We start from the raw sequence: 14,753 nt of genomic DNA, 5'->3' as shown, positions 1-14,753 counted from the left end.
ATCCTAAGAAAATTTAGAAATGTGACATTTGATCCCCTTGGACAAATCATTTATAGATTATGAATAGGTGGGGACCTAAACAACCTTACCACTTCCCCGCTACTCATAGCCTGCTAACCGGAGAGAGATCCGTTTATCACCACTCGGCCTATGTGATTGCATTGAATTAGTTAATTCTCTGATGTAGGAAGTTAAGTTTCCAGTATATTTTCAATTTGGTTTACTGACTACTATTAAATTACTTGATCTACGGAGAGAAACCTGGTAAATATTGTCAAACGGAACAACTGATATTATCGCCTTGTGAATAAACAAAAAACATGCATGTGCTGGAAATTGGAAATAAAGACATAAAAATGCTAGAGATATTCAGCAGGTCAGGCAGTATCTGTGGAAATGGTTAACATTTCAGGCAGATGGTCCTTCATTAGAAATGAAAAAGTGAGAAAACAAGTACAGGCACACCACCGGGAGGCCCTCCCCCCACCCCCCCCCCCCAGCCCCCCCCCAGCCTCCATCAATCTGAAGAAGGGTTTCGGCCCAAAACGTTGCCTATTTCCTTCGCTCCATAGATGCTGCTGCACCTGCTGAGTTTCTCCAGCATTTTTGTCTACCTTCGATTTTCCAGCATCTGCAGTTCCTTCTTAAATACAGGTACACCACCGATTTTTTGGCACCCTTGGTTCTAGAGCTTTGCTGAGAGTTTTGTCCATCCAACAGAGGTTGTGTAATAATAATTTATAATAAAAATAATATGAGTTGTTCCCGCTCGATAAGAAGGGAGAAGACAGGGAGACACGAGAGCGCAGTCAACGGCAAACAACATAGTAAACGCGCACCGAAAACTGAGCTCGCTGCTGTTCAGATACTGCTTTACTGCGCTCTCCATAGTTCGCAAGCCGTGCCCACTCACTTGATCTTGAGTTCGGCAACTCACGTGAAAGTGGGGGAGGAATGTAAATGCCAATAACAATATTGTTATTGTATTGATAATCTATCATAATGATAGATTTCAGATTTCACTGTTTTGTATCGAACTTACCAGTTCTGCTCCAAGTTATCTATCTATAATATTAACTCAGTTTTTCTCTCTCCACTCAGCTACTTGTTCTGCTGCCATTTAAAAATATATTCCTTTCCTTTTATTCTCTGCAACAGTTCTGATCTATTTTTCATGTCTCATTGTAAGCCCCGCCTTACCTCTCTGCGCTGCTTCATCCCTACGCTCCTGCTCGGTGCCTCAGGTCAGCAGATCAGCTGCTCCTGGAGGTACCGAGGTCTAAGCGGAAGCTCAGAGGGGATAGAGCCTTCTCTGTTGCTGCACCGACATTATGGAACACTCTACCTTTGCACATTAGACAGGCCCCTTCACTGTCCATTTTCAAAACTAGTCTTAAAACCCTTTTCTATTCCTTGGCTTTTGCCCCTGCATGAGACTTTGCTCTTGTTTTAGTGTTTCTATTATTGTTTTTTATTGCTTTTACTGTCTTTTAATGTTTTTATTGTTTTGTTTTATGTTTATGATTCGTCATGTACAGCACTTTGTTGCAACAGTGGTTGTTTTTAAAGTGCTCTATTAAGGTAAAGTTCAGTTCAGTTCAGTTTTCTTTCTGGCTATCTCTGACTCGGTAATCAACAAAATATCACTGAGGCAACCCTGACCTGACACTATCAGAGATATTACCTTTATTCAACCCATCCCTCCCTGACTTGCTGAGTATAAGCTTATAGAAAGACTGAAAGCCTGAGTTATGTGCAGCCCTTACATATGATTAAGTGTTTTGGGGACCAGTGGCATGGATTTGCCAGCTGCTTCGGGGCTCCAGGCATCTTCTGCCTGGTGGGAACTCGAATCGTAGCTGCATTTTGGATTTGCAAACTGTTTGTATTACAAATGGTTTGCAGCAGCAGAACCCTGCTGCAACATGGGTGGTTCTGTATCTTGTTTTGAATCTTCTCCAGAGCGGAAAGCTGTCTGATCTCTTTTTGACCGCCCACTTTTGCTTCCTGGAAAATGATCAATCATTGAATTACCATCAAATCGCAGGGTTCAGTAATTGTAACTCCTGAAGGAAATACTTTGAGAACTTATTAAGTTCTTGTCTCAGGTCTAATCATCTTTCAAAAGCCAAGTCAGAATAAAGGTTGACAGTCAGCGTGGTCCATGTGGTACAAAGAGCCTGACACTGTGTCGTGTGACAGCCTCTTTTCATATTTCACGTGGCCTGTGTCTTGTGCCTGTCGATAAATGGAATCTGAAGCTTGTCAGCCAAGGTCATTCTGCAAATCAGAGCATTGGTGACTGGCCACTTGACCATATGTGCTCCTAGAAAGGTTTTTAGAGCTGTTTCTAAATGTCATCTGATCTTTTCTCAAAAAATGGATATGTCAAAATTCATTGAAAAATAATTAATTTATGTAAATTACTTAAGGATAAATCATTTACCTTGTCCAGATTATTGACTTTCTCCCATGTATAGCAGCATGGCAGCATAAAGCTGGTCTGCCAGGGACCATGGGTATCCAGCCCTCAGAATGACTGAGTTGTGTCCCTGGACTCAATGTTTAGAGTGGGAACTCAAAGGTACCCAGTACTGATGTCCAGTACATACTGTGCTTTCGCGTTACAGTGCAGAACCACATCAATCAAAGCTGCCATGAAGAGAGAGAGAGATGGACAATGATCTAACCAATTATTTTTTTTGTTGCCAAATGACACGAGAAAACAATTAAAATCAATTAATCTACTGCTGATTTAAAAGATGTATTTCCGAACAAATTTCACAGCACTAGATTCTGAAGTAGCAATTGTGAAATTCCATTTGTGTGGAAGTTTGGGATTTCCCTGCTTATGCAGGAATCCTGAATCTCTAGATAGTCCCAAAGCCATTCCATCAGATAAGTTAGTCAATTAATTCAATTTTTTGAAAAGTATTTGTGCAGTTATAAGTAATTTAGTTTAGTTTATTATTGTCTTGTGTACTTATTAAGTTCAGAGGGTATGGAGAGAAGGCAGGTACGGGATACTGAGTTGGATGATCAGCCATGATCATATTGAATGGCGGTGCAGGCTCGAAGGGCCGAATGGCCTACTCCTGCACCTAATTTCTATGTTTCTATGTACTGGGGTACAGTGAAAAGCTTTGGTTTGCGTACTACCAGTCAAAGAAAAGACTGTACATGTATATAATTAAGCCGTGCACAGATAAAGGACAAAGGGTACAACATTTAGTACAAAGATAGAACGTTAAAATCCGATTAAATATAGTTCAAAGGACTTCAGTCAGGTAGATGGGAAATCAGGACCGCACCATAGCTGTTGAGAGGATGATAACAGATGGGAAGAAACTGTCCCTGAATCTGGAGGTATACGTTTTCAAACTTCTGCACATTCTGTCTGATGAGTGAGGGGAGAAGAGGGAGTGACCAGGGTAAGACTGGTCCTTGATTATGCTGGCAGCCTTGCTGAAGCAACATGGTGTATGTAGATGGAGACAGAGGCAGACAGGCTGCTTTGTGTGACAATCTAGGTTATGTCCACAACTCTGCAATTTCTTGAGATTGAATCACCCCACCCCACCCAACTAGCCCAGCTGAGTGCAGCTCTAGCAACAGCCGAAGAAGCTCAACACTATCCAGGGCAATGTAACTGTCACCCAATATACCACATGGGACATTCACTTTATCCATCTCCGTCAACCCCTTGGCTGTAGCTTTAGCAGCTTTTCTTAAAATGTAGACTTTTAATGCTAAAAAGGTTGATAGCATCTGACTGGGTTAAGATAGCTGCACTCCCTTTCATGCACTCCCTACACCAGAAGCACTGTATCAGTTTAAGAGGGAACTGATTGTTCAATGAAAATGTGAGATGGACAACAAATGCCAACCCTTTTAAAACACCCAGTGAATGGCTTAACAGTTTACTTTAAATTATATTTTGTGACAGAAGCCTTTTTAAAAAGTTATTCTTGAAACATTTTACAGGCAACCCCATTCGGGAATGTTGTAAACCGTACCATGATAGTAGGAGAAATGGGTGTGAATCCAGATGAGGCACAGGGAAGAGTGGAGGGGGAGGTGGGGGGGGGGGGGGGAAGAGTGTTCTTTAGTTACCTAAAATTGGAAAATTCAACGTGCACACCATTGGGTTGTAAGCTACCCAAACAGAATATGGGGTGCTGCCCTCCATATGCATCACTCTGGCAATGGAGGAGGCCCAAGACAGAATGACTGGTATGGGAATGTCAAGGGGGATTAAAATGGTTAGCAACTGGGGGATCCAGCAAGCCTTGGCGGACCAAGTGTGTTCAGTGAAGTACGGTGGATGCCTAGTCTGTGCTTGGTGTCGCCGATGTAAAGGAGACCACGTTGGGAGCACCGAATGCAGTAGGTGATGTTGGAAGAGGTGCATGTGAATAAACCTCTGTATATGTATAAGAATATATTGACTGTTTTTTTAATTTATTAATGAAAAATGCAGTAGGCAACACCTGAATTCTTAATTAGCCACAGCCAGTCAACATAATGGTCTGCAAATTTGGATGTGTCGAAGGAGATTCCATAGTTTTAGATTGAGATGCCAGCAAATGGTTTGCACTATGGCTACCAATTCTGTCTAGAAATATGTGACAAACCTTTGAAGAAAATGTGTTGATGAAACATCTTACCTTTAAACTTTGTATCCAACAAGGGAGAAGACGGACTCTTATTTCTGTGTTATGTTTAATGATGAGCAGCATTCCTTTGACCATGTAATCTATTCACTCCAGCGGTCATTGGGCTGTTCACAAAAAGAAGCCCAAAATTATACCATCTTGATAGATAGAGAGGTAAGTGCTTCTCACCATTGTAAGCTCATGCCAACACAGCTTATTTTTAGATTGTGTAGAAATTTTTGTAGATTAACATCACCCAATGCATTCAACAGGGGAAAAAAACAAATACTGAAATATTTATGCTTTCCAAAAGTTACCTTTACTAAAAAAATTAAACATTTACTGTGACATTAAAAGTCTGCACGCTCTGTAAAATAAAGCACATGAGCAAAATAGATAGGCTAACAAACAGTTTGGGAGATATTACCTTGAGAGAGATCTGATATATTTGTGTAACTTGAAATGGAAAGGACTGTTGGAAGGATTAATTAAAAAATTAGAAATAAGCTTGTTTCTGAATTACTTAACATACATGGATTTGTTTTTGACCGTTTCATTATAATACTATTTTTTTTCAAGTTGTAATTCTCTCTTGTTTCACCAGGGCCGTAAAGCTGTAAAGGATGGAACAATGCTTTTGTGTCAAGAAACAAAGCTAGAAATTTTTGTAAGTAAGACCAAATCTTTGCGCTCTGCATCCATTAAATCTGGTTGAAAATGAAGCAATATAACATTAGCTTAATCGGAGATTCGTGATATATGGCACATTACAAAGGGATCATATATGTGATATATGGCACATTACAAAGGGATCATAATGTTTCTTGACTGCTATGATGGGGGACAAAATGAGGAGTTGTAGATTTAATTTGGTCATAAGCAAACCCAACGAAGAATTCAAATTAATCTTGAACTGGGATGTGTTAAGAATATAAAATGAATCATTACAATGAGTAAGCATGATACCTAACTTCCAGCTCTTGAGTTGTCCAGCAGACCTGTTAAACAAAAACTGAGAAACAGCAGGATTGCTCCACCAGACTTTGGATCATTTAATTTCTTAACTCACCTCGGGAGAGTGACAGCAGAGAATATTATTTTGCTAATAGTTGTCTTGCCTTATGGGATTTGTGCAGGCTGAAATATAATTGTCAATATAATCACTGCATTGAGTTCAGTGTTTAATTCCATCATTAGCCAGGTTCATAGAACAAAAATGCATTTGAGGAAAAGCTGGATGAACACAAGGGGATAAAGTAAAGGATAAACCTGCTGATAGGATTAAATGAATAGAGGTGGAAGACAGGGAAAAGGTATATGTGGAGCATGATCGCTAGCATGGGACCATATGGGCTTATTCTGAGCTGTACAATCCTATGGATTACATAAAGCTGTCTGCTTACATCAAAGATAGACACAAAATGCTGGAGTAACTCAGCGGGACAGGCAGCGTCTCTGAAGAGAAGGAATGTGTGACGTCTTGGCAACTTTCTTTCTCTCCAGCATTTTGTGTCTATCTTTGGTTTAAACCAGCATCTGCAGTTCCTTCCTACACATTTTGTGTGCTTACATTGAGTTGCATTTGAGGAAAGGTGAAAAGTAGATATTTCAGATTGCTGATGTTTGATAATGAGGATGACTTGCTGAATAGATACAGTCAATGCAAGAATATAATTGATACAAATATTTGATTCTTTAAACAATGCATTTGGCCAAACTGAAGAGGATACTGCAACGTGCATTGCTATTTTTTTTCTTCTAGAACATTACAAACAGTGTCTTCCAATCACCTCTTCGTGTTGAGATTCTCCACTCAAATGTTGTATTCCATCAGGCGTTTGCATTGCGCCTTCTCTCCTGGTTCAACCAAGTTATTGGGTATTCAGGCAAGTGCAAAACCTATTCTTAAGCTTTCTTTAAGAAAAATAGTGCAATAATTTTGGGTAACTTAAATCTTCACATAAATTGAATCAAATTGGCCTGGGAGCCTTGAGGACATGCTCACCATTTGAATTCTGGACAGATTTTCTAAACAGAGGTCCTCTCCAGATTACAAACGCATGACCTATTTGCAGCCCAAACATACAAACGAGCATTTGGGAGACCTGCGGGTTGCATTTGCTGGAGGCCGCAGGCAACCTCTGCCAGGTGGGGACTCGGTTCAAGACTGCATTTCGGCCTTGCGAACCATCTGGTTAACGAACTGTTCACAGGAACTGAACCTTGCTGTAACCTGGGGGGTGGGAGGTACCTGAAATTTGCTATGGAATCAACCAGGGCACCGATTACTTTAAATCTGGACATGCATAATTAGACAGAATTAATTAATGAGCTCACAGAAACCAAATGGGAGCACATGGAAACCAGCAAAGTGTCCAACAAAAACTAGAGACTGAAGTACATTATCAGAGTAACTTTGAAAAACTATACAAACTCCCAATAAGAGTTTATACTAGTAGTTAACAGCAAAGTAGCTCCTCTAAAAATTGAACCCTCTGAAATCGAGACTGGAAATATTGGTGAAAAATAATAAAATGGCAATTAAAAAAAAACATTTTGTATCTGTCCGCGTGGTGGAAGACAAAAAATCATCCCAATAATAAAGGTAACAGCGGGGAAAAGAAACAAACCTTTCATTAAAAAAAATTACCAAGCCTAGTCTGATATACTTTAGGTTGCATTGCTAAGATATACAATGTAAAGTCAAAATATAATTTTCAATTGGCCTTATTGCACTGTATGTGGATGTTCAGCTAATTGTGACCTTCAAACACTGGCAAACTACCAAGCAGGGGTTTACACAGTGTATGTGCACCTGAGAGAGGGAGAGACATTTGCAAACACGTTTTTCTATGACTATCATCACTCAATCTATCACCAGTGAAATTCAGTTTAGGCCCAACACAGTGCACTGCAGATTGACACAATGGAATTGTCTTTCTACTACTGTTGACAAATAACCTTAGTTTGAAAATCTGGGACAAGCTGTTCAGAGATACATTATGCGCCCAGTCCAAATCCTTTCTCCATGTGACATTTTATGGAAGCATTAAGTATTCTTTGCATACACCTATCTGTTTATTCTGTTCCATATCAATTAACTTGATTAAATTAGAGCAACAAGATTGCATTTATTTTGAAACAACGGCAATTTATAAACGACATTCTTCACAATAATTTCCTTTATTAGAGTTAACATAGACTATAAAACAGTATAGCCCAGGATTGGGTCCTTGGACCCATAAAGTTTGTGCTGAACATGATGCCAAATTAAACTGATCTCACCTGCATGTACATGATCCATATCCATCTATTCCTTGCACTTCCATGTGCCAATTCAATAGCCTCTTAAACGCAACTATCGTATCTGACTCCGCCACCACCACTGGCAGTGCGTTCCAGGCCCTCACCTCTCTATATAAATAAACCTTTCCTGCACTTCTCCTTTAAAATTTCCCCTTATAATCTTATAGCTATGTCCTCTAGTGCTGGACATTTCCATCCTGGGAAAAAGGTTCTGATTGCCAACTCTAAGTACGCTGCTCGTGATTTTATATACTGCTATCAAGTCTCCACTCAACTTGCAACATTCCAGAGAAAACAACCTAAGTCTATCCTGCCTGATCTCCTGGTTGCTCAGCACTTTAACTCCCCCTCCCATTCCCAATCAGACCCTTCTGTTCTGCACCTTCTCCATTGTCAGAGTGAGGCCTAGCGCAAATTGGAGGAACAGCACTTCATATTTTTGCTTGGGTTGCTTACAGCCTAGCGGTATGATCATTCAAATAGTCTTTGCTTTCCCTCTCTCTCTCCATCCCCTCCCCTTCCCAGTTCCCCCCCCCCCCCATTTCTCCGACTACATTCTATCTCTGTCCCGCCAACTCTCCTGACATCAGTCTGAAGAAGGGTCTCGACCCGAAACGTCACCATTCCTTCTCTCCAGAGAGTTACTCCCGCATTTTGTGTTTACCTAAGTCTATCCAACCTCTCCCTGTAACTGAACCCTCTTTAATCCAGTCAGCATTCTGGTAAATATCCCCTACACCGTCTCCAAAGCCTCCACAACTTTCCTATAATGGGGCGACTAAGACTGCATGCAATACTCTAAATGAGGCCTAACTGCAGTAGTCATAATAACAGGACAAATTTTTTGGAATTTGATGTTTTCAGCTGCTTGGATATGTGGACCAAATGAGTATCTTTCCAATCCTTATTAACTGGCATCACTTAATGCAAATAGCAGTTTCCACAAAGTTCTGGGCTAAATGGATTCATGCATAGAAACGTAATTAGCATGACTGCCATGATTTTTCTGAGGCTAAATTTGTATAATTTAAAGATTTTTTAAAATATGTTCACAGGATTTGGGTGTCACTGACAAGGCTACCATTTATTGCCTATTACTAATCGGATTTTAAAAGTCGCTACCTTAACTGTTGAGTTCTGGCGATGAAGATACCATACCCCATAATGCATTTGGATAGGAAGTTCCAGTTTAGAGCCAATAACAAAGAGGACATTTTGGAGTCGTTATATTTCAGGGTTGTGTGTGATCTTGATGGGGACTTTCTGCCCGCTGCCCTTGTTATTGTAGATACTGGGGGGAATCGCAGGTTTGGGAAGTGTTACAGAGGGAGTCATGGCTAACTGTTGAAATGGATTTTGTAGATGGTATATACAGCAGTGAGGATGCAATAGTAATGAATGTTTAAAGGTATGCTTTATGAGATCAAATAATGAATGTTGCAACAGTATTCATCCAAGTAAGTGGATTATATTCTATTACTATTCTAAAGTCTTTTGGGAAGTTAATTGAATGGATGTAAACTGTTCTTCTGTACAGCTGGATTACGTCAGATTTTCTGTGAGGTTGTACTTAACCAACCTCCAGGCTCGGATCAACCTTGCCTGGTCAGCAAATTGATGTTAGCTGACACCAAATTGTGGAAAGGTTAGTAAATTAATATTTTTGTGTTTCTAATTGAGTCCTAAACATCCATTTTCAATTCATTAGGTACACGATACCCACAAGTACTTTACTTTCCGTAGTTTCCCACGATCTTATAGAATTTTTATTTCTTGGACATGTGGAAAGTGGGATACTTTTAAATGAGTGACAGTGCGAGTTCAAGGTATGCATGTTCTTCTTAGAATGAAAGGTAGAAGTAAAGAACCTGGGATGACGAGAGAAAATGAGGCAGGAGCTTTCGATGAGATATATGAAGTGTACAGTGTACAGAAGTGGGAAAACATATACCTCCAAATTCAGTAACAGTTTCTTCCAAGCTGAACTTCCTAGCCATCAGGCAACTAAACCATCCTATCACCAACTAGAGAGTGGTCCTGATCTACCATCCATCTCATTGGACACCGTCGGACCATCTTTAATTGGACTTTACTGAACTTTATATGTTGCACTTAACTTTATTCCCTTTATCCTGTATCTGAACACTCTGGGCGGCTTGATTGTAATCATGTATATTCTTTCCACTGACGGTATAGCATGCAACAACAAAAATATTTTCACTGTACCTCACACGTGACAATAATAAACAAAACTAAACTTGTTCCTCTATTTAAGAGGGGCTGCAAAGTAAAACCTGGGAACTTTGGGTCAGTAAGACTAACATCTATGGTAGGAAAGATCCTGGTGAGGATTTTGAGGGATAAGATATTTATGCATTTAGAAAGACTGGGTTTATTTTATTGTCAGCATGGTTTTATACATGGAACAGATCGTGTCTTATGAATTTGATTGAGATTTTTTAAAGAAACAACCAAGAAGGGCCATCGATATAGTCTTAATGGACTAAATGAAGGCCTTTGATAAGGTTCCACATGATATTCTGCTCTAAAAGGTTAGATCAAAGGGATCCAGGGAGATTAACTGGATATAGAACTGGCCATTGTAGGAAACGGAGTCTGGCAGTGGAAGATTCACACTGCAGGGCTATGACTAGTATTTTGTCTCGGATTGGTGCTGGGGTCATTGCTGTTTGTTTTCTATATCAACGATCTGTATGGGAGTGTATATGGCATGATTCGTGTGTTAGCGGCAGTCACCAATAAAATAGGTAATGTTGGAGACGATGAAGATGGTTGTCAAGAATTACAACAATATCTTGATCAGCTGGGCAAGTGAACTGAGGATTTGCGAATGGAGTTTAATTCAAATAAGAGTGAGATGTTGCATTTTGGGAAGTCAAACCAGGAGAGGAACCTCAAAGTGAATGGTAGGACGAATGTAACAGAGCACAGGAATCGAGAAGTACAAGTACATGGTTCCCTGAAATTTGTATCGTAGTAAAGAAGGCCGGCATGCTGACCTGCATCAGTGAAGGAAGTAGGTGTAGAAGTTGGGATGCTATGTTACAATTGTACAAGAAGTTAGTAATGGCCCTGTCCCACGGCACGAATTCATTCCAAGAGCTCTCCAGAGTTTGCCCTGATTCGAACTCGGAGATTTACGGTAATGGCTGCTCGTCGGTACTCGGGGCTCTCGTGGACATTTTTCAACGTTGAAAAATTTTCACGCGTCTTCCCGAGCTTACCTGCCGTTAACGAGTCTTCCCGAGTACCTGCCGTTAGCGTTACGGGGCGCTAAGAGACGTCCCCGAGCTCCGACGTACCCGCTACGTTCATTCTCTGTGCTTACCACGAGTTTGATTTTTTTTAAACTCGGGAGAGCTCTTGGAATGAACTCGTACCTTGGGACAGGGCTTTAAGTCTGCATGGAGTATTGTGTTCAGTTTTTGGTCACCCTTCTATAGGAAAGATGTCATTAAGCTGGAAAGATTGCAGAGAAGATTTTTGCGGATGTTGCCAATACTCGATGGCCTACGCAATAGCGAGAGGTTGGCCGGCTAGAGCTTCATTCCTTGGAGAGCAGGAGACCGAGGGGTGATCTTACAGTGGTGCATACAATCAAGAGCGGAATAGATAGGGTGAATGCTGAGACTTTTACCCAGTACAGGAGTGTGAATAACCATAGGGCATGGGTTTAAGTTGAGAGGTGAAAGATTGAATAGGAACCTGAAAGCCAACTTTTTCATGCAAAGGGCGATGGGTCTACAGAATGAGTGGCTAGATGAAGTTGTTGAGACAGGAAAAATAACAACCTTCAAAGGGTATTTGGACAGGTATATGGATAGGAAAGAATTTGTGGGTTCTGGGACAAACATGGGACCAGCAAATGGGACTAGCTTAGTTGCATCTTGGCATGGACATGTTGGGCCAATGGTCTTTTTCGGTGCTGTATGACTATTATCCTTTTCATGGTTTCTTTTGACTTCAAGTCATGATGCTGCAACAGTTGTCCTGGGTTTGAAGATTGAGTTTCCTATACAAAAGCCTGTGTGATCAGCAGCTCCGATGAGAACTATTGAAGATCTTTCTCATGCGAGTTAGAGGGTGAGCCCTCTATCCGTGAGTGCAGATGTGGATTTATTTCGTTGAGCTGTAATTTGTTAAAATAAAAATGACATATGTAAATGCAGATTAAAAATGTCACATGCAAATATGACAGTGTACATTCAGAGTGAACATGTAATTTCTTAAATGTAGGAGCTCGAAAAATCTTCCATGAATTAATCGTGTGTAGTTTGCTGATGGAAACGGAATACAAGCGGCTCTTTGCTGTCGAATTTATCACTGTAAGTCTTATCATTCAACAAATTATAGAAAGTTCATGTCATGTTTAGGGTATATAGACAGAAGCATTTTCCAGGGTGAGAATGTCAAAGGCTAGATTTAAAGTCAGAGGGGAAAAGTTTAATGGAGATGTGTGGGGCAAGTTTTTTTTTTGACAGTGGTGGATGTCTGGAACGTGCTGCCTGTGATGGTGGTGAAAGCAGATTTGTGGCATTTAATTTAGGCACATGAACATGCAAGGAGTGGAGGGATATGGATCATGTGCAACCGGAGTTATAAAGTACAACCCTTTGTAAATGAGAGGTCTGGCAACAGACTCTTAAATTCTGTGGTTGCACTTATAAGATTTTCTCGGTGGTTTGTGGTCTAATGATTCTCTTTTTGTTCCCAACAGCATTACAAGCAATTGCAGCTTGAGTTTGTGGAGGATGACCATGATCGAAATATATCTGTGACTGCGCAGTCTGTTCAAATATTCACTGTTCCAACACTGGTAAGTTGGGCAAGTACAGGTTCCTATTCTGGAGACCTGACAGAGTGCGTCGCAGGCTAGAATCAATTTTCTCCAAAGATCATTATCTGAGCGTGAATGTTTGATTTGAATTACATTGGATAAAGTACATTTGTAATGACAAGCAGTTTGATACCTGAGTTGCTGAATGTATTCTTGTTAATTGGTGTTATCATGGCACCATTTTTGAGAATAAATCCTTTTGCTTCATGCCTGCGCATCTATTTATAAGCATCATTGAAAATGTATCAAAAATGAAAAATTTCCTGGTTTAATTACTTGTTAATCACTTCCTGAATTAGTATTATTTTTGTATTTTTATTGAATTCATTTTTGTTAGGCTCGTCATCTGATTGAAGAACATAGTGCACTAAAAATCATTATTGAAGCCATAATCGAGCTGTTTTCGGAACACATGGATAATGGCAAGCTTCATTTTCAGAGTTACTCCCAGGAAAAATTGTTGAGGAAACAAATGGTCTTGTATGACCTTAAGTAAGTGTATCTTCAGAACCTAGCTGTTTACAGGTCTACTACAATGACACAGTTGCTGAACAATGCTTGTTGTTGACATCCTGATTTTTTGAAGGACCTCCATAAATTTAAACAATTTACCTAACAAATAAAGTAGTCCTGTGTGCAGGTACACAGCAGGTCAGTTAGCATCTTTAGAAAGGAAGATGGTGTTAACATTTAGGATCAGTGTCCTGATAGTTCAGATGACCTATAGTCAACCTGCTATTTAACTCCCAAACACAGCTGCTTTTAGGTCAGGAAAAATAAATGAAAATATGTCAATAATAACAAAAAATCAAACATATCCATTAACTCTCTTTTTAATGTTATGAAGTTTTTTGACATAAAGATATTTGAGGAGATCAAAACCAAGCTTGCAAGATAATCACAATAAGATTAATTCAGGAGACACTTGTATCGTATCGATTTGAACCCCCTGGTACCAAAGTATATATTTTGCCATATGACTACGCAGTGTGTTCACTCTGAGTCATCCGTGGAATACTAGTATTATTTTTGCTCTGTTTTCTTTTTGTTCATTGTTCTTCAAAGTGCCTTTCTTCCGTGAAATACTTTTCCATTTTGGTCACCCGATATCAGAAATGATCAAAACTCGCATGTGGGAACTACTGGGTGGGGGGAAGAAAAAGCAATCTGAACTACTTTGTATTTTGCACTCCGGCCATTTGAGAGAGCTCTCTGTTTTAATTGGGTCAGTCTGCCTTGTGGCTGACCAAAAAACCCCACAAAGTGCTGGAGAAAGTCAGTGGGTCTGGCAGCATCTCTGGAGAACATGGATAAGTCATAAATAATCCATGATTGAACATGGCTTTTTTAAACCAGCATCTGCAGTTCCTTGTTTCTACATGTTATTGCTGACCAATATGTACTCGTTCCGTTCGCACAGGAATCATACGTAGGAATGAAATTCTTGTTTGTGGTGAACTTAAATTTTAACTGTTAGTCGCGACAATCTGGAACCTCAACGACATTGGCAAAGACAGCATTTATTGCCCATCCCTAATTGTCCTTGATGATGTTCCTCCTTAACTGTTTTAATGGTTGTGATGGGCAGGATTTAGGATCTCGACCCAGTGACATTCAAGGACATGATGTATTTCCAAGTCAGGATGGTACATGACTTAAAAGAGAAGCCTTCTAAGCTGTTCCCATGCACTTGCAGCTCTGATCATTGACGGTAGAGGTCATGGGTTTGGGAATTAAGCTGGTGGATGGTATGTCAATGAAGTGGGCTACTTTGTCGTATATGGCTCCTTGATTTCACACTTAATCAAGTATCACAATGATGCTCTTACTTCACATGCTGACTCAGGCTGTGATGAAGTCTGGGGCTGATTGGTCCTATCTAAACCCAAACGGCATCGCTGATCATGCTGCGTGAATGCTACTTGATAGTACTA

At 40.2% G+C, this 14,753-nt stretch overlaps 1 protein-coding gene across 1 annotated transcript in view; it reads left to right on the top strand.

Moving 5' to 3' along the window:
* The window catches only part of ubr1 (ubiquitin protein ligase E3 component n-recognin 1), a 142,121-nt gene that overhangs the window by 24,585 nt on the left and 102,783 nt on the right, over positions 1-14,753 (top strand). The window contains exons 6-12 of the mRNA XM_033026751.1: positions 4,691-4,829; positions 5,260-5,322; positions 6,418-6,541; positions 9,499-9,606; positions 12,219-12,307; positions 12,700-12,798; positions 13,157-13,311. Of these exons, the coding sequence (XP_032882642.1) occupies positions 4,691-4,829; positions 5,260-5,322; positions 6,418-6,541; positions 9,499-9,606; positions 12,219-12,307; positions 12,700-12,798; positions 13,157-13,311 (777 nt within the window). The remainder of the gene's footprint in view (positions 1-4,690; positions 4,830-5,259; positions 5,323-6,417; positions 6,542-9,498; positions 9,607-12,218; positions 12,308-12,699; positions 12,799-13,156; positions 13,312-14,753) is intronic.

This window comes from Amblyraja radiata, chromosome 9, assembly GCF_010909765.2.
Source record: "Amblyraja radiata isolate CabotCenter1 chromosome 9, sAmbRad1.1.pri, whole genome shotgun sequence".
NCBI classification, from domain to species: Eukaryota; Metazoa; Chordata; class Chondrichthyes; order Rajiformes; family Rajidae; genus Amblyraja; species Amblyraja radiata.
The sequence above is the reverse complement of the archived record's forward strand: the minus strand, read 5'-3'. Positions and strand labels throughout refer to the sequence as shown.